The sequence below is a fragment of the Salvia hispanica genome, chromosome 6 (genome assembly GCF_023119035.1).
Source record: "Salvia hispanica cultivar TCC Black 2014 chromosome 6, UniMelb_Shisp_WGS_1.0, whole genome shotgun sequence".
NCBI classification, from domain to species: domain Eukaryota; kingdom Viridiplantae; phylum Streptophyta; class Magnoliopsida; order Lamiales; family Lamiaceae; genus Salvia; species Salvia hispanica.
Genome location: NC_062970.1, coordinates 12,221,325 through 12,241,170, shown reverse-complemented (window position 1 = coordinate 12,241,170; position 19,846 = coordinate 12,221,325). Strand labels below are relative to the sequence as shown.

Below are 19,846 nucleotides of genomic sequence, written 5' to 3'. Positions count from 1 at the left end.
TTTCAAGGGAAACGGAAGTTTCAAGGTTATAACAGTAAGGATGGGAATAAGAAGCCCAAACTGACTTGCTGGAAGTGTGGCAAATCCGGGCACTTCAAGAAGGATTGTAAGTCTGGAAAGGGTGGAGGAAAAGGGGAAAACGAGGCTGGTCAAAATGGATCCAAGGATCCGGAAAAGCAATCAGGTTCGTCTTTTGTACCTAATGATCATTCGGTTGAGAATTATTATACATCAATAATCTCTGAAGCATTTTATGTGCAGGATGATGATATCTCATGGTGGATTGATTCGGGTGCAACATGTCATGTATGCAAGGATCGTCAATGGTTCAAGGACTTAAAACCAATTGAAGATGGATCTTCCTTGAAGATGGGCAATGTTGCAACTGAACCAATCAAAGGAATAGGATCTGTTAGCCTAGTATTTACCTCTGGAAATTCGTTATTGTTAGAAAATGTTATGTATGTACCTGGAATTCGTAAAAACTTAGTTTCTGGTATTGTATTGAAAATGTTATGTATGTAGCGGGGTCCAAGGGGCGGCAGCCCCTGGCGAGGTCCAAGGGGCAGAGCTCCTGGCTGGGGTCGAGTCAGCTTGGAAATTTTTTATTTCCGACAAAGTTACTGTATCGGAAATTCATCCGAAAATATTATTTCCGAAAGTCGAAGGACTAAATTGCAATTTAGGAAACCTTTGAAATTCGATTATTTTCGGTTTCATCTCCCAACAGTTGCAATGTTTCATTGCACTGTTTCATCTTCTTCTTCTACTGATCATTTTCTGGTTCAATATATCGAAAAAAAATACAAACATATGATTTTCTAATACCCTGAATTTTAATCTAGTCGGCTAAACTCTGATTATAGAATGTTTTTGCTTATTATAATACAATTTCAAAGTCCTAATCGAATTATAGTACTCCACAACAATCTCTAACTATGATGAGATAATAAAACAATGATGTTGACATTGACAAGGAACCAAGTTTTACAAACTATAAAAAAAAAATTACTACTTAAGGATACAAAAATCGAGAGCATTGGAAAATTTGAAAAAATAACAATAATTTAGGACGCAAAAAGTGTTCCTAAATTAAGGACAAATTAACTTAATCTTTTGATTTTAGGACGCTTCTATTTGTGTCATATAATTTTAGTGGGACACCAACAATAAGGACGTTTTTGAAGCGTTAGTGGTATATTTAGAAACACAAATTATCGTCCTTAATTGCATTATAAAATGTCAGTAACGATTTTTTTTGTTGTAGTGTATACTATTCACCTACTGCATCAACATTTCAAATTTGAGCCAACCACAAACTTCTAGCCACAATGTATTTTTAATACATCATTTTTTTTTTTTTTCATGTATATATACATTAATTTGTGATATTTCTATACTGAAAATAAAAGATTAAATTTTTTAAAAAAAAACTATTTGATTAATTTTGCATAATTTCTTGAAGGAATAAATAACCTAGATACTTAAATTCTTAACATTTTAATAATAACAGAAATATCTAAATTTATATATTTATTTAATATTATTTGTAAATATATGTATATATTTTAGAAAAATTATTGACATAGTCAAGTTTCTTAGAAAAGGGATATGGTAATAACTAAAGTATCTATATAGAACGAATCTCGAAGCAATATTATCATTTCAGAAACGAGAAATAAACTTTAATGAGACATGCAAAAAATAATTTGGTGTGTTCACATGTTCATGCACATCTACTATATAAATCCAGTAGAGGTTAAGAAAGTTAAGTTAGGCAAAGAAATTTCAATGTTAATTAATGCACAAAAGAATCATATCCAGTTTTAAGTTAACACGCCCATAATATGGGAAAGTGTTCTAAATTGATTGGATTAAGGTTTCTCAGTATAAATATTTAACTTGTAGTGGTTGATTAGGACAAGATTACAAGTTCGTGAAAGATAAGGCATTGATAGACATTGTTCAAGAGACAAATTAGAGACATGGTATGGCACAAATATATTTATCTTATGCCTTGATAGTCGATCGTTAGTTGTTATCTATTCTCCTATTGTACTAACGAGAGATCATTATATTGAACGTAAATCGCGTCATATTTCTGAATGTGATGCAGGGTTTTATGGTGTACCTTTTGTTATTGTGTGTTGCAATATTCGAATTAAACGTTGTGAAGTGCGCAAGAATTACAAGCTTGGATTCGTATACAACATTTGATGTGACCGAATTTGGAGCTATAGGAGATGGGATAACAGATGATGCCAAAGTATATATTTTCATGTTGGTTTTCATTTGTTCTATTGTTCAATATAGAATGTTTAATTCTAGAATTAAAAGATTGAGGCTCTACTATTGTCTATGGTTTGAACAGGCATTTAAATCGGCATGGGAAGCAGCCTGTAACAAAGGTTTGGCAACAAGTATGGTGACTGTACCAAGTGGAAAAACATTTTTGGTATCTTCTGTCAAATTTGTTGGCCCATGCAAATCAAGATCCATAACGTTTAAGGTAAGTTATGTACAAATTTTCAAGGTTAAGATGAATTGTATATATTCTTTTTTTATATATAAAAATAGGTCCCTTTCACAAGATTTATATCATGTTGTAGATATTGGGAACCATTGTTGCACATCCAAAAGAATCTTGGGGAAATGGGGGTGTTGGTGAGTGGATAATGTTTCATCAAGTTCAAGCGCTCTCTGTGGTGGGAAATGGGCAAGGTGTGATTGATGGCCAAGGTGCATCTTGGTGGCCCAATGTAAGTTTTTATGATCGAGCTTCCTTCGTCCACTAATAAACATCTTACGTTTTGACAATCTGGGTTTTAAGAAATAAGAATGAAAAAAGTTAGTTAAATATGAGTTGAACTTTTATATACGTATTACTTTTGCAAAGAAATATTATTAGAATGGGTTATTAGAATCTGAGATCTACTTATCATATATAGTAAAAATGAAATAAAGTAGTAATAACAAAAACATAAAAATGGCAAATGAGACACGTATGACAAACAAAAAGAGTGGTTTTAAAATTTTTAAAAATATTCTATAAGTGCATAATATTTCTTGTATTATCATAATGTACTAACTCGTTTTTATTCTTCTCTCTTCAGGACCGTGAAAATCATTCACCAACAGTAAGTTCAAGATGGAGTACCTTGTAGTACTATTGTCAATTATAATCTGCATCAGAATACTAACAATTAATTTCAGGCATTGAGATTTTCTCATTGCAACAACCTTCGTGTGAGCGGATTGAAACATATGAATAGCCAAAGAAATCACATTTCAATAAATGGATGCAATCATGCAAATATTTCAAATCTTCATATTACTGCACCTGGAACTAGTCCTAACACAGATGGCATCGACATAAGTTCTTCATCAAATCTTTTCATCCAAGATTGTGTCATGGAAACAGGTACATTCCCTAGTCCCTTTTCAGAATTCAAATACTATTTGGTATTGGAATATTGTAATTAGTAGTTATCGATTCAATACAATCGTCATTGCATTAATAGGGGACGACTGCATCGCGATCAATGGAGGCACTTCTAGTGTACTTATTTCAAGGGTCACTTGTGGTCCGGGTCATGGTATAAGGTATGATTCTTTGTCTTCGATCACTTAGTTTTTGCACCCTTCGTCCCATAAAACTAACTCGTATATATCATTAATTTTAATTCCTATTTTGGTTCCTTTCAGCATTGGAAGTTTAGGTCACAACGGAAAATATGATGAAGTTGAAGGAATACATGTAGATAACTGCACATTTATTAAGACTCAAAATGGTGTGAGGATCAAATCATGGCAGGTAAGATCAAATGAAACCGTTAATAAAATTCATGTGACAATAAAATTTAATCAAGTGCATTTGATAATTTGAAGGGAGGGGCAGGATTTGCCAAGAACATCATATTTTCCAACATAATCTTTGAATTAGCTGACAATCCTGTAATTATAGACCAATACTACTGCCCTCACAAAACATGTGATACCAAGGTAAATTTTCAAATAAACACTCAACCTAATCAAAATACTAAACAAATTGACAATTGATTTCAATTTTGACATACTTGGATTAGGTTGGTGCTGTGGAAGTGAGTGATGTAAAGTACACTGGACTCCATGGAACGTCGGTGGCGAAGAACGCAACAATAAACTTGAGGTGCAGCGAGACAGTGCCGTGTACGGGTATAGTGCTCGAGGACATAAACATCGAGAGTGTTGGTGAACAAGCGGCTAATGTAGCACATTGCACCAATGCTCATGGAAGTTCTCGTTTTTGCAATCCTCCTATCAATTGTGTCGAATCTTGATTTCGGTGTTTTACAAATCTTGTTGTGTCATTTCTCATATATAGCTCATACACTGTTGGGCCCAACTCTAATTTTAGATGAAGAATGTGCTTAGTTTCAGTGATAATTTAATATATGAAGAACCTAGTTTTACGTCAAATTTATTTACTAGTACATACTCAAATTAGCAACTATGTATGTACGGACTCCTCACTACAAAAATTAACAGAATTGGAAGAAAAAAAAACGCACACCACTCACAAAATCACTTAATGCTACGCTCTAAATTGGGCTTATATGGAAAAATTCAATCGTGAGACTAGGCCGAGTCAGCCTCAAGTTGATTGGGCCTGGCAGCACACTTAACAACTCTACATTGCAAGGTAATTCAAATCTCAACTTATTAACCAACGGGTCGTAGCGCAGTTGGCAGCGCGGAACTGTGGTGATCTTGAGGTCACGGGTTCAAACCTCACCATCCGCTGGGAGACTTTCAGCCTTAATCCGCAAACCCGGTCGAGCAGGATTAGTCGGATTCCGCAAAAGTGGGTTCGGTATACCTGTGGTCAAACCAAAAAAAAAAAAAATCTTCCTTATTATAGTAAGTACAAACATAATTGGCACAAAATTTCCGGCTCTTGATAAAAATAACATATCAAGCTAAACTCTATTTATTTAAAATGTGATACTATAACTTAATTAAAACTCTTGAAATTACATGATTAAAATGTCAAAATTAGTTAGAAGTTAGAACAGGAGAACTTCAGGTGGCTTTGAAAAATTGCTCAAACAACCCCTATATTGAATTGCTTTTTCCATCGTTCTAGAATGTTCCTAAAGCCCCCTCTTGGAATATCATCCTAACTTGCACTTGGTCGAACATACCTTCTACAAATTGGTAATGCAATCGACAAATTTGTGACGGTCTTTTTTAAACCCGCCCCAATGCTTGCAAAGATGGTCAATCCTACTTAGTGGTCATGACCATTGAGTCATATTTTTGTACTATCATTTTAGTACATGTGCGCCAATATATCTTAATTCCTTCACTTCAAGTGTAAGAAATCTTCTTGCCTTGATTTTAAAAGGAATTGTTGTTGCAAATTTGAGTCTGGGTTTGAGATTGAGATTGAGATTGTTTTGAACCATTTAATTGACTTGAGAATATTAGGAAGAAAAGGGTTTGTTGGACGAATTAAAGGAAATGTAGTTTTTGTAGAAAAGGATAAGTAGCTGTATAAAAAATGTTAAACTAGTCGTTGCCCCAAAATGTAATTGTACTTGATCCGCTCTACCAAAACTAATGGGCTAATTGCCGTTTTGGTCCGAGCCCACTGTGGTGCTACAAGGAAACAAATAGCATTTCGCCACATCACCAGAGCGAAAAATTTATCGTGCAACCGCGTGCATCAGATCAGTAAGACCTCAATTCAGGAAAAACTGAATCCAAAACCTCAAACCTAAAATTCTCATGGGCGCAAAACCCTCCATCACCACCAGCTCCCCCTCCCCCACCCACCCAAACTCATTTATACATACAAATATATGTGTGTATGTATAGCCCGTCTCTTCTCCTGCCTTGATTATCTGATTTATCCGTACATTCTCTACACAAAGTTTATCAGTTCATTCGCATTGCTTTAGCTATTCCATCACTCGCAGATTACAATCTGCAATTTCGAGATACCCCATTTGTATTTTGAGTACGTTCTCTGCGAATTTGGATTGCACTTGATTGATTTTGTGTATTTCTTAAGATGAGACTGAATTAATTTTCCAAGATTATTCTTTTGATTTGGATGTGATAGGAGAATGCATTTTTCGGTGATATACTGATAAAATCTGCGATTTTGGATGGTGGAATTAGGGCTTTCCTAGAACATGCTCACTCTGCGACTAATTCGCAGGTTTGGCGCCGTACACCGTAATCTCGCCGCCGCAGCTTTTTCTTCATTCGTTGGAAAAATTAGTGATGTTAGCAGTAGAGCTGGAAAACCTAGTTCAGTAGATGAGCCTGCATTGGTTAAACTAAAGAAGGAAAGGGACCCTGAGAAGTTGTTCAATTTGTTTAAGGCTAATGCCACAAATAAGGTTGTTGTTGAGAACCGATTTATCTTTGAGGACACGGTCTCTAGGTTAGCTGGGGCAGGCCGGCTTGATTATATTGAGATCTTGCTTGAGCATCAGAAGACTCTGCCACAGGGTCGTCGGGAAGGGTTCACTATACGAATAATAATGTTGTATGGGAGGGCTAGAATGACTAAACATGCTGTCAATACGTTTTGTGATATGCATTTGTATGGTTGTGTGCGGACCGTTAAGTCATTTAATGCTGCTTTGAAGGTATTGACTGACTCTCGGGATTTGCAGGCGATTGATTGGTTTCTAAATGATGTTCCTGGTAGATTTGGAATTGTGCTAGATGCATATTCGTTTAATATTGTTATCAAGGGTTTCTGTGAGATGGGTATACTGGATAAGGCGTTTCTTGTCATGGCTGGGATGGGAACATGGGGACTAGCTCCTGATGTTTTCACGTACACCTCGCTTATAGAGGCCTGTTACAAGTCGAACTGGCCAGAGATTGCAAATGGGCTGTGGAGCCGGATGGTGTTAAAAGGTTGTCTTCCCAATATTGCAACCTTCAATGTGAGGATTCAGTTCTTGGTAAATAAGGGGCGGACATGGGACGCTAATAAGTTGTTGGATTTCATGCGGAGATTGAAGAAATCTCCTGAGTTTCCTGATGAGATCACATATAATTTGGTGATCAAAGGTTTCTGCAAAATGGGAAATCTAAAAATGGCTATGTATGTGTATTCTGCTTTTAGGAGTGAGGGCTACAAGCCAAATCAAAAAATTTACCAAACCTTGATCCATTATTTCTGTGAAGCAAGAGAATTCGACATGGCATACAACATGTGTAAACAAAGTATGGAGAACAACTGGTATCCTAGTGTGGGTACCATTAACAATCTGATCGAAGGCCTGGTCAGAGATGGAAAACTCGAGAAGCTTGATAAAGCGAAACATATTTATAGTCTTTCTTTGAAAAGGAAGCCTCCTTTTAATCCGGCTCAAATTGAACTCATGAAATCCATAGTATCAAGGAAATGAACTAATTTATTGTATGGGTCAGCCGTCTCATTGGGAGATAATTTAATTGATTGGTTATGAAGCAAGGTTGGTTTTAGCCTTGCCCTTGAGATACTATCTCTGATGACTGCATGGAATTTCTTCAGTCCGATTCTGGTTGTGCCCAAATGAGTTCTTAGTGAGATGAAAACTCTAAGAGGACAGCTCACTAAATTGTAAGTTGGTTTCACTAGTTTATTGGCTTTTTTACAATCTATAGAGCAAAACCAATAATGTATCTGTTAGTTGTTATAATCTAGATATTTGTGTTTCCTTCAGGTTTGAGGTGATTGCTGGATGCAGCCAGCGACTCCCGTTTGATTATGATGAAGCTCTAACAGTTGGTAAATCGAAGGGCTGCACTATTTTTTGTTTATTCAGCTGATTGCTGCATACTAGTTTAGAAGAATATACAGGAACAAGTTACAGTAGATTGCCAAAGTGAGCATGGGGGAGTTACAAAACAGGGTGCTGATTTGTTGTGTATTCACATCCTATTGATATGCCTTAATTCTACGACATACACTGACAGCACTAGTCTTACGTGTTAGGTTGTGTTAGTTCCTCCGTTTTCTCTTTGCAACTCCCTCCTGCTGATATTCCTTGTTGAATTCTAATGCATGCTTGACAAACTTAGAAAGCAAAATTTTTGTAACATGATGGAACTCATGTTTGAGTTCTTGTTCAATAAACCTCTAATTTAGCTTGCTAAAGAAGCTCACATCTTCATTTTTGTGTTAGTATTTGTGACATAGTATTAGTATGTTATTTGATCATGAGTAATTGTGAGACAAAACATATTTGATAGAATGACCTGGAATTTCTGAATGCAACTTTTTGTTTGTGTAGTTTATGAGGCTCTGTACAAGGGATGTAAAAATAAATTTTCGTCCATACATATATAAAAACTTGTAGAAGCAAAGAATTGCTTTGAAGTTTTTGTCTTTTGTAAGCACACGAGGATAAGGTCACCGATCATGTTCTGGTTTGCGATCATAATGGTTGGTGCAACTAGCATTTGGTTGGAAGTGAACTCTTATTATCTTCAAATTTATTTGTAACTGTTCCATTAGTATTTGAGCTCAATCAGTCTAAAAGTAAGTGATTATAGAATTTTATTCTAGTTAGGAAGTTCAACTGCTGTTAGTCATGACTATGAATTCTTTTTGCCTGTTTTGTGAACAGAGAAAGGCCAGCTGCCTATTCCTGTACCACGAGTTCGACTTAAGCTTGTTTCATGCCAGTTGTGTTTGCATAATTTTGAAACTAGACTACTATGATAAGATGTAGTGTTATGTTGATTTCCTTGCACAGTTGGCATCTTAATGCTGATTAGAGGCGTTTGCTTGTAATGACTTGTACTTGTATTAATTATAACCAGTAACCACCATTGCCAAGATTGATCTTTCACCTTTCATGCAGAGATTCAATCTGCGGTTTTGTCGTTGTCATAGATGATAGAGAGTTTTTCACAGTATTGTTGCCATAAGTTCAACTCTTGATTGATTTGAACTAAGTAGCTATTCCGGTCAGTTATTTGATGTTTCTGATGCAGGGCTTGAATTTAAGAGATTTTGATATTGCAGTTTCGGAGAATACAACTTTTTTGAAGTACATGACTCTATTGACATTAAAAATAAATTATGCTAACCAAAAATTGAAAGCACTCCCATAACTTGTAGTAGTATTAAAATAATGCTCTGACGTTTCAAGAAAAAAAATATATAAAAAAACTTTAGTAGCTTAACAACCAAAACTTAAAAAGTACATAGGCCAAAAAATCAAGAATAGTGATTTCAATTGTGAAAAAGGCGACTAATTTTATGAATAAAAAAGTACTCCATTATTAAGAGTGTGGGCTGTTATAAATAAAAGCTACTCCATAGTTTTTATAAATGAAAACAATTGATATTGCATCTCATTATTTACACAACTGATACGTCAATGTTGTGTGTATTCATGAAATAAAACATTGATATAGGTATCAGATATGCAAGGAGGCCATGACCTTGTTAAAGGGGTGCCATCAATATCTCGCAGAACAAGTAACAAAACATAATTTCATCAGGATTTTGTTAAAAGTGTTAATGAACAACATTAAAAGAATAGCTACACCTAAAGAAAGCCTTAAACCACCACACATCCAAGAAAAAATTTGTTACAAAACGTGAAGCCACATACCCACTATTCAAATTTTCTCTTGTGCCATTTTACACCACTCAAACTCACTCAACATCCATAACAGTAGGCATAATAATCAAAGACTGCTTCAAACATCAACTTGGATCCATGTTTATTCCTCACCATTTCCATTCTCCCTGGCCTCTTGGGCCGCAGCCATTAAGTCATCAAAATTTGCTGTTTTCCCAAGTACTACTTCAATCTGTATGAGAGAGAGACAGAGAGAGAGCACCAGATGTAAGACTTTAAAGAAAAGTACCTAAGCATCAACTCATGATATTTTTATCAAAGACTGGAAGAACACGTCCAGGATACAAATATCAACAGTTCAACACTACTCCTCATACACAGAACCAAACTGAACAGGAATCGACTTACCTTGGCTTTTTGGACAGGCCTTCCACGAGAATCATCCTTTATCTCCACAGTGGATGTCATGATTTCTACATATTTAAAAGTAGATGCATTTAGTTCAATCTTTGTAATATAGTAGTATGATGTATTGGTAACGTTAATACAGATGATTAGATACCAGCAATCAAATGGAAGATTTTTTTATTTATAGGATTACGCAATGTCCTTCATTTTGTAACACCATTTTATCCCACCACCCACCAAAGTTGCTGCTATATTTAATTACTCAATCAACCTTTTCATACCAGTGTGGCATTTTGTTTCAGAAGTAGCCTATGTTGGTTACAAAATAATAGTAAAGAATACGGGATTTTAAAGAATAACTCACTCTTCTCAACAGCAAATCCATTGTTCTTCAGAATTTCAGCAACTGAAACAACTGTTGAGATTGCTATAATAACATAAGAATTAAAACAAAATTAGTACAAAACCAGGAAACAGAGCATAAATAAAAAATATATACGATGCGATGCACTCAGAAAATCCAAAACAATAAGTATAAAGATTCATAATCAGCTCTCTAAATAATAAGCGTTGCTTCTCTCCGCCACATAATGGGTTCAGTAATGAGTTCTCATCCTATTCAAATGAGTTGTCTTTCACAGCACAGAAAACACCCACAGCAACTAGCAGAAAAATGACGACAAGGTTGCCAGCACAAATTCCAAATATACATTTCACTTCCACATAACTAACTGGTCTAGACTCTTGAGAGAAGCGCAGCACAATCTTAGAAACACTTGGAGCAGTGTAACTTAAGGCTCATCAGAAGAAAACAGTAATCTTACCACTAGACAAGCATTCAACTTGGAAGTAGTAAACAGGCACATTGCTGTTCTAGAAAATGGAAGTGGCTAATGAGCTACTCTTACAAAGCTACACATTATACAGCTAACTTTCCACAGTCAGCTAGCACCTACTTATTCCTTGCATAAAGTGTAGACCAACACAACTAAACAATTTAGCACATCACCTTTATATTCATCGATATATAAAACGAGAATCGAATCAAAAACAAGGAAGAACACACTTAATGTATAAGCAAGGATTGGAAATTACCCATGCCAAGTCCTGAAAGCTCCACCTCATTGTGTTGTTGCATATACCTCTAGATAAAACAAAAATAAACAGCACAGACTAATAAAAACCCAAATTCATGACAGTAATCGAAATTGAATTGAATAATCAAATACGGGCACAGAGAAATTTATTTATAGTATACCTTAGCGAGATTAACGTAAAAGAAAAGCGGCTTCTTTGTATTGGAGACCTGAATTCGGTTCTTCTTCTGGGTTTCAGTAATATTAATATTGTTCACTCCTTCCGTTATCTCTTCCATTTCTGCCACGATTTTTGCTGCCAAGGGTTTTAGAGAGGGCTAGGGTTTTTATTTTGTGATTTGGGAAATACCCCAAATTACAAACACATCTAAAGATATTAATAGCCAATAGACTACATTTTATGTCACTGGGTCATTCTACATATTTTTTGTTTCATTACATATCTGGACAGGACTAATGAATTTTTCTCGTTTAGCTCATTTTATCATTTTTTGTTTTGTTAAGTTATTATACTAATTCAATTTGATTTAAGAGGTGCTTTGATTAAATATTTATTTATCAAATTTCATAATTTAATTGGCTAATTAAATTTATTTATGTTTCTTTTTCTTTCTTGTATATTTTGAAATTAATTCAGTTGCAATATCGAGTCAATAATCATTAGAAAAATGATAAATTGATAACGGACAATATCAATAAATTTTTCATTTTCTTACTAATTTTTTAGTCGATATTAATTGAATTCATTTTAAAATAAGAAATAAATAAACTTAACTAATATATAAGTTAATTAATTTTTGAAGTCTATCATAAAAAATTCAACCAAATTAAAAATAAAAGTATAAAATCTCTTAAATCAAAATGCATAATGACTTAATGAAACCAAAAAAAATGTAAGAGAATCTAATGAAATAAAATCCATTGATACAAAGACCTAATGAACAAAAATTTTGTAGATTGACTGACCTAGTGAAACAAAATGTATTAATACAAGGATATATTCTGCCTAAATTTTACTAGGTAAATGTTGAATATGCTCAACGAATTTGAAACATAAGATTAGCTAAATGCATAATTTGTTGCTCTTTTTATCAAATCTTAAACTTCTATAAAAGCATGGAAAAATCAAGTTCGATTGCTTAAAATTCCTTATACTATTAGATACCGAAATTCTTTTACGATTCAAATTTGCTAAATCCACATTTATGTTTCCATTCAATTCTAAAGTTAAAGACTTTAGGAACAGATTAGAGTTTGCTGCTATAAATGCATTACAACAATAGATCATTAATGATGATTTAAAACTCTCTTGTGCATTAAAATTTTCAACCATTTCAACTTAGGCATTTTGGCTATATAAAAATAAAATAAAACATTTATTTTTAATATTGATTAGTAGTGGTACTTTTCCATATGAATATTATATTAGTATTAATGTAAATCACCCATACATAACTCAAAAAATCCCCATGAGGTTGGTGATTTAATTTTTTTTTAGAAAAGATCACTCTACATTAAATTTACGAAAACAAGGGAAAATATAAAATATTTCAATATCAGAGAAAAACACAAAGATCAAACAATATTAACATCAAGAACAAACTGAGATCGATCAACACTGTTTCTTACTTACTACTACTACTTTATTGGTAAATCAGATAACATGTGTACACAATATATATACTATATCATATATGGTTATATCACTCATACACAAACAATTTTTAATGCAATAAATTATTCATTGGATATAGTAATTTATATAAGTACTATAATAATTAGTAAACACCCCTTTTGATCATCTGGTCGTAGTTCTTCTCCATTGACTCCCTCCACTGTTGAAGCAGCTGTCGTCTAAACCTCTTAATAAATGCTTCTGCACTTTCGTTAATGTCTCCGGCCGGCTTCATCTCTGCTGCTCCTCGCTGCCGGCCCTCAACCGCAGCCTTGTTTATTGTGTACAAGTTTTGCGCTTCTTTGTTGTAAACCATTCTTCCCTTCTTTGGGATATGATTTAATTTGTGGCTTTGTTTTGCTTGTTTGGATCAAGTAGAATAATAGGCAATTCCATATTTATAGATAAGAATCATGAGATACATTTTTAATTAATTTGAGTTCGCCGTAGCTCGTAGTTAGATAATAATTTATTTCATACTGTTATAGATTCATTTGCATTTGATATGCCACCGTGATTTACTTTTACTAGATATGATGAAATAGAATATTTGCACAAAAAGCTTGATCTACACATGATTTTTGGGAGATGATAGAAGTGTACGAGATTCTTTGTGCTTCACACAAAGCACTTCTTTTCTTGTATTATCATCATTCATGTGATCTCTCTAGAACCAATTTTTCTTGCAATATATGTATAATTTGAAAATCTCTAAAATGGATCAAATCAGCTAATGCTTTTATTTTTAATCTTCTGATGAAAGTTATTGACAAAATTATTTACCCAAGTGTGAAGAAAGGTTTCAAGGGAGTTATCATAATCTTATGATCAATTTAGACTAGAACGTTTTAGTAAATTCCAGCAAATTAGAAATTAATACTTTCATTATTCTATGTACATGCCTTCCTCTTTTTTTCAATTTATGGACCAATAAACTAAATAAAGGTACCTATATAGGCATATCGAATAGAAAATATATTTTCAGTCTTTCCAAGGGGATATCAAATCAGGCTAATATTCTCAATTATTCTAGATGCATGGAACTTATAACTTATCGGATTAAATAGAGAGATTATCATTATTTCCTTCCTAGTCATTACACATTACAAAATGAATCAATTCCTACATAGGTAAACAATTACTATTATTCCCTTAAAAAGCAGGGAACTTTATTTTTTCGGTTTTCTTTTTACAGCTTCTTTTGAATTCTCGAACTTGTTTGTTTAGGACCTAATTTGGATAGGGAGTTTCTAGAACTTTAGTAGCTTTCAGATATGTTACTGGAAAGTGTAGAATATTAGGCAGCTAAGTTCTTTCTTTTCCACAATTAATTAAGTAACATAAGTAATAAATTTACGACAGTTCAAGCCATTAAAAAATAGATAAATCAAATCTAGCATATGCTCAGGGCATACATGAATACAAGCCATATTCACAGCAAACTTCAACGAATCATGGAGCTCGAATGTGATGCAATGGAGAGCATCAAGGCAGCAGCTCAAACGCTACCCACCCCTCACTTGTACGCTTAAATGGAAGCACGATCATCATCACTCTGCACTCTTGTTGGCTCGGACTTGATGTTGGGTAGAAAGATAGTCTCTGGATATGATAAGCAAGACGGAGGGCGTATCAGACCCGAGCTTGTCCCGTACGCCTCCCAGCAGAATGACTTTGCAGTCCCAGACAACGACACGAGCTCAATATCTTCCAAGTACAGTTTCTTGCATGGATGACTGTCGCTGCATGACAGCGTGATAGCCTCCTCTGTTGCTGATGTGCCTTTGATGTTCCGGAAAGAGATGCTGTCGATGCTCACTGCTGAAGTCTATTTTTTGCGAGAAGACACGATAATGAAAGAGAACTAATTAATCTTGGACAGAGTATATGTATGCTTGCAGATAACTCTTTCAAAATTGATTGAAAGTAGGATAATTTAAACAATACCTGGTTTGCACAGGGCGATGGAGAGTCGCAGTAATATTGATCTATGATAATGGGATTAGAGACATTATGCATTTTTATGTTCCGAAAGATAATCTTGCGTGCATAACCGCTGCCTCCCTATGAATTTCGTAATATGGAGACAAGACACACGGTTAGCAAAATAACAAATCTTTATAAGTATATCAAGATTTTAATGAGCTGTTAATGTATTACCTGCCATGTTTTGATCCTCACCCCGTTCTCAGTATCAAACATAGTCACCCCATCGACAACAATATTGTGCACTGTAGCTGATGACTTCGATTTTCCCAAACTTCCTATGCTACATGATGAGAAATATTAGCAATGTAGCAATTGTTACAAATTTTTTCAATCTTATAACTAATACCTTATACCATGACCAGGTCCACAGATGACATTCTTTATACTAATTCTTGTAGAATTGCTGACTATGGATACACAGTCGTCTCCTACAAACAATTTTGAGGAATGTTTAAAGCTTGAGAAAATTATTGGAAAATATAGAAGCAACAAGATTCAGAGATTGCGAGCAACTAGCCTGTAGCAATAGTCGAATCCTTGAGTTGGACATGTGTTGATTCACTTATGTGAACCCCATCAGTGTTGGGGCTATCAGATGGTGCTATAACTCTGAGACGGGAAGCTACAACGTGCCTGCAGTTGGTAAACACCAAGTGATTCTTTTGACTGTTAACCAAAGTAATGTCCCTGATTTTCAAATTGTTGCATTTGTGGAAAGTGATAGCCTGCATTAGCATTCATTGACATCAATCAGAAAGGCCACTAAACAAGTCGGAAACGCATCTTCTTCTAGATTGATGAAGTGAAATTCTTGGTGAAATGCAGGAAGTACTAACCCTTGGTGCATCGGTACAAGGCTGCCAAAGAAAATTCACAAATAAGTAATATAAACATTTCTTCGTCAAGTAAAGAAAAGGAATGCAGTTTGACCAAGCAGTTCCTCGGAATATATTGAATGAAAAAGGCGTACATACATGCGATTTGTTTCTCTTGCACGATTGATCCCACCATTTTTCGCCCATACCATTGATCGCTCCACCCCCCTCTACTGTGAGGTCGTTTACATCATGGAAGTAGAGCCATTTAAGAGCATCAAAAGCATCCCAGACCTCAGGTTCTCGTGGAGCAACGATAGTACCCGAAATCTACAGCCATTGCAAAGCATTCAGTAGGTTCTGCTATGAGGGCTCGTCTGACATCTAACTAGTAAAAGCCTATAAACTGCACATGTTGAGATGGGAATGTATGTAAGATCTTACACTCAAGGTCACATGTGATTTGCAAGGCCCACCTAAGTTGGTAGGATTGACTAGATAAGAATTCCCAGAAGGAATAACAATTTTCGCAGGCGACGAAGACATGGAACAGGCAACCATCCAAACATCTTGCAGAATCTGATGCCACCAAAAGACAATAGGCTTCAGTTATAAATGCCAGTTAAAAATGGAAGCTTGCAACAATGGTAAGATAACTAGATAAGTATACAGCAATAGGATTTGGCATATGAAATCAGTAGAGAAACAAAGATGTAGATTAATGGGTAATCATCATTTAAAAATGAAATTACTCCCTTTGTATTAACAATAATTACTCCCTCCATAACTTACTTTTTTTTTTTTTTTTTTTTTTTCTGGAAAACATCAAAATTCCAAGGAGTCCCAAAATGTGAGTATTATTAGCATGTCAAAGCACCAGCAATCACACAGTTGTCAAAGCACCGACAAACACACACGTCTCAAATAAAGAACGAATGAAATGCTAAATGCACTGAAAATGTGATGTTCGTTTGAAACAGAAGGAAAGTAGAGAATTTTGACCTTGCTGTCATCAGTGATTCCATCCCCTCTAGCACCAAATTTATCAATGTTTAGAACCACAGTTTTTTGGTTGTTGCTGTTTCTTGAGAGCCCAGATGAAGGGAGCTGAATTATGGAGTGGAAAGCATTTGATTTTGCAGTGTTTGAGAGAAAATAAAGGATGATGCTTAGTAAGTGAAGAAAAGAATATTTGATGGTGATTGGAGAAGAAGCAGATTTCATCTCAGCTAATTCACTTTGCATTTTTGTAACCGGATAACATTTATGTAGCTTTATTAGAAGTACTTTTTCTCGAGACAATGTTTCACATAATAATTTGACGACAATAATTTATGCGAAATTGAGTTTCTGCGTAATGACATAAACATCCTTCCCAATTTGCAATATTTCACATTTTTCCCAATTCAAATTAGGGTTGGATCAATCAATCCATAAATTTTCAAATTTTAGCAACGATCTCAAATTAAAGTGGGGATCGATGGCGAGTACAGCGTGCTTTATAATTGTGAGCAAACACGACATTCCGATTTACGAAGCTGAAGTTGGTACCCTCCCCAAAGTATGTCTGTGTTGTTCAATATTTGTGTTTTACTGAAATTGAGTGTAACTTGGATAGTAATGAACAATCCGTGATAAATGATTGTAGAAAGAGGATGCTGCTCATCAGCACCAATTCATATTACATGCCGCTTTAGACATTGTTCAGGACATTGCCTGGAATACGAGTGCTATGTGAGATCTCCACTCCATTCACTCAGTATTTTGTGTTTGATTTCTAATTTAATTCTGTGTTTTTGAAGTTTTTGGCATATTGTGAATCAGGTTTCTAAAATCAGTAGACAGATTCAATGACTTGGTGGCATCCGTTTACGTCACTGCTGGTCATATCCTTTCATTTTTAGATCATGTTAATGCTATATAATCATGATAAATTTTTTCAGAATCTTTCCTCCTCCCTAACAGGTAACCACAAAAGCGAAAATGACCCGAAATTATGTGTTCTGATGAAAACAATGGTGTTTGATATGATTGGGAAGTTGAATGCTAATTCTAAAAATCTTTAGTTTGATGGGGTGAGAGTGTGATTCACTTGATATTATGATTTTTTAAACCTGAGCTAACATCTTTCTTACACACATTGGGTTTTGGCAGAACTATCAAATGATTTTTTTGCTCCAATCTTAGATGGCTATTAGAACTCTCTGTAGCTATTCAGTACATATTTGATTCCTTAACTTTAAATCGTGATACATGCTCGGCTGATGCTGCTTCATGATTCTCGTAACGATGATGGAATCAAGAGCTTCTTCCAAGAGGTTCATGAGCTATATATCAAGGCAAGTTCTGTTATCATCTTTAATCTGATATGATAAATTATGTTGGAAGTTTTATATTTGTTCTCTTGTTTAGCATTCTGCTTATCAGATTCAAGTCTTCAACTAGTTTTGCCTTACGTAAATCAGTGTAATTCCACTTTCACTGCACTTTCCTACATCATGAACCTGTTCTAATGCTACAAGTAAACCAAATGCTTTCCTAATATGAATAGAATATCTTGATCTTCTCTACTCCCTACTGAAAAGCAAAGAGAAGAAGAAATTGAAAAGAAAACATGTTAGTAGTATATTTTGTGTTGGTGTTGACTTGTTTCATGGAGTATATAAGACTAACAAACTGGTAACTTGGATTTTAACATTTTCAGACTCTTCTTAATCCGCTGTATCTCCCTGGAAGCCGTATCACCTCATCGCATTTTGATACAAAAGTCCGGTCCCTCGCTAGGAAATATTTGTGAAGCCCCCCTTCAATTCAGTGGTGTCTATGTAAATGTTGCTTTCAGGTACAAATATATTTCTGGGAAGTTTTTGTTTCAATACATGTAATGGAGCATCTATTTTGTAAAATCCAATGTTGTTCCTTTGGTTCTTCATCACCATTTTTGTTTCTGAGAAACTCACTAGTCAAGTTCATTATCTATTTTCAAAATTTTATTTGACCAATATTGTAAATAATTAAATGTGCTTAAATGCTTAACAAGGATTAAATACTTATACTGTCGACAAGGTCGGCAATGATGGTAAGACTATATAGAGAGAGATTAATATTTTATTGAAGGTTGTCTCATTACAATTGTCGCTAGTTTATGGTGATAGACATAGTATTAGTGGCACATGACTTGTCTAATTATTTAATGGCTTCTTCGACCACGTAGCCAGATTCCAGATATTAACAAATTGTAACGACTTTATCTGTTAATAAATTATAAATATGATGGCGTGGATCTATATTTAGTTTGATTTTTGTGTCGTTTATATTCATTACTAAAAAAATTCATTTAATTCACTAATTATGAATCAGAGTCTCTTCCCAAATTCAAATAAGTGAAATCGGTTTGAACCAAACACATTCTCATTTGTGCACTAGTCTTTCATACTATTTTATAACACTGCATAACTTTACTACTAATTTGATTTTTAATAGTGTCACTGGTGCGTATTTTTCGAGCTTTCATGTTAATGAATTAATAACACACGAGTATATCAAATAGCTCTAAAATTACAACTTTTCTGTAAGAGTACAAATGTAGTTGTAGTAAAAGACTAAAAGAGTGTCGAACCACATGGAGGCGTACGGTTATCTAATTTGAAAGCAAGTAAATTTTGGGATTTTTGGATTGAGAAACCAAATTGAAACAAAAACAAGTGAATAAATAAAATGACAACACAAAATATAACCAAGAGAGTGAGAACATTGCTCCTAATATGCTCCAGATGTGAATTAACTTAATGGACCAATAAACCTATGGATTAAAGATTAATCTAATGAAAGTTGTAAATATCTCGTTCATTCTACTCACACTGAACATGTTCGCAGATGCTTGAATTTAACCTTGCTGAACACTAAGATCAAATTCGTACTCATCGGATTATCACTCCTACGGTAGCGTGGTAAGCTCTAACCCAACTTCTAAGTTCCAACGTACATGATTCATTTACAAAATCAATTGAACATTCCTACGGAAGCACAGTAAATGTCCAACAATTATTGTAACGACATGTAAATTAACTTATCCAAGATTCATATGCTAAACACAATACAAATCTCAAACTTTGTATCTACGTTTCCACCTTTTAACCAAGTTAAAGAGACATTGGCTAAAAGACATGATGAAATAATAAATCAGGCCAGAATTATAATTCAATGTAAAAAGCACCGTAGAAAAAGATCATAAATTAATACTAATCCATAGAATCCAAAAGTAATTCACATCTATCA

General features: G+C 34.5%; 5 protein-coding genes across 7 annotated transcripts; 3 read left to right on the top strand and 2 right to left on the bottom strand.

Annotated features, from left to right (window-relative positions):
* Positions 1 to 369: 369 nt before the first annotated feature.
* Positions 370 to 4,319, top strand: LOC125194703 (probable polygalacturonase At3g15720). The gene is made up of 10 exons (XM_048092944.1): positions 370 to 411; positions 2,117 to 2,266; positions 2,372 to 2,509; positions 2,610 to 2,759; positions 3,114 to 3,137; positions 3,214 to 3,421; positions 3,522 to 3,603; positions 3,706 to 3,814; positions 3,889 to 4,002; positions 4,086 to 4,319. The coding sequence occupies exons 1-10, from the start codon at positions 370 to 372 to the stop codon at positions 4,317 to 4,319; spliced, it is 1,251 nt and encodes a 416-aa protein (XP_047948901.1).
* A 1,540-nt stretch (positions 4,320 to 5,859) lies between these two features.
* On the top strand, positions 5,860 to 8,826 carry LOC125192412 (pentatricopeptide repeat-containing protein At1g80150, mitochondrial-like). Of its 3 annotated transcripts, none has more exons than XM_048089962.1 (4): positions 5,860 to 6,001; positions 6,107 to 7,609; positions 7,713 to 7,777; positions 8,619 to 8,826. In XM_048089962.1, exon 2 carries the CDS (start codon positions 6,180 to 6,182, stop codon positions 7,413 to 7,415), a length of 1,236 nt encoding a protein of 411 aa, XP_047945919.1. In that variant the 5' UTR covers positions 5,860 to 6,001; positions 6,107 to 6,179; the 3' UTR covers positions 7,416 to 7,609; positions 7,713 to 7,777; positions 8,619 to 8,826. The 3 variants fall into 3 exon arrangements, with proteins under 3 accessions (XP_047945919.1, XP_047945920.1, XP_047945918.1); XM_048089963.1 differs by having other exon boundaries at positions 5,860 to 6,389; positions 6,669 to 7,609; XM_048089961.1 differs by having other exon boundaries at positions 5,863 to 6,001; positions 6,080 to 7,609.
* Positions 8,827 to 9,467: 641 nt separating this feature from the next.
* Positions 9,468 to 11,444, bottom strand: LOC125192965 (uncharacterized protein At2g34160-like). The gene is made up of 5 exons (XM_048090652.1): positions 11,251 to 11,444; positions 11,088 to 11,136; positions 10,357 to 10,419; positions 9,993 to 10,057; positions 9,468 to 9,816 (listed from the first exon to the last, which is right to left on the bottom strand). Exons 1-5 carry the CDS (start codon positions 11,365 to 11,367, stop codon positions 9,727 to 9,729), a joined length of 384 nt encoding a protein of 127 aa, XP_047946609.1. The 5' UTR covers positions 11,368 to 11,444; the 3' UTR covers positions 9,468 to 9,726.
* A 2,617-nt stretch (positions 11,445 to 14,061) lies between these two features.
* On the bottom strand, positions 14,062 to 16,838 carry LOC125192425 (probable polygalacturonase At1g80170). The gene is made up of 9 exons (XM_048089991.1): positions 16,571 to 16,838; positions 16,013 to 16,147; positions 15,728 to 15,898; positions 15,590 to 15,610; positions 15,271 to 15,478; positions 15,100 to 15,181; positions 14,925 to 15,033; positions 14,712 to 14,828; positions 14,062 to 14,592 (listed from the first exon to the last, which is right to left on the bottom strand). The coding sequence occupies exons 1-9, from the start codon at positions 16,811 to 16,813 to the stop codon at positions 14,293 to 14,295; spliced, it is 1,386 nt and encodes a 461-aa protein (XP_047945948.1). The 5' UTR covers positions 16,814 to 16,838; the 3' UTR covers positions 14,062 to 14,292.
* On the top strand, positions 16,791 to 18,506 carry LOC125192426 (trafficking protein particle complex subunit 2-like). Its single transcript, XM_048089992.1, has 5 exons — positions 16,791 to 17,129; positions 17,217 to 17,302; positions 17,393 to 17,454; positions 17,822 to 17,907; positions 18,273 to 18,506. Exons 1-5 carry the CDS (start codon positions 17,049 to 17,051, stop codon positions 18,363 to 18,365), a joined length of 408 nt encoding a protein of 135 aa, XP_047945949.1. The 5' UTR covers positions 16,791 to 17,048; the 3' UTR covers positions 18,366 to 18,506.
* The last annotated feature ends 1,340 nt before the right edge of the window (positions 18,507 to 19,846 follow it).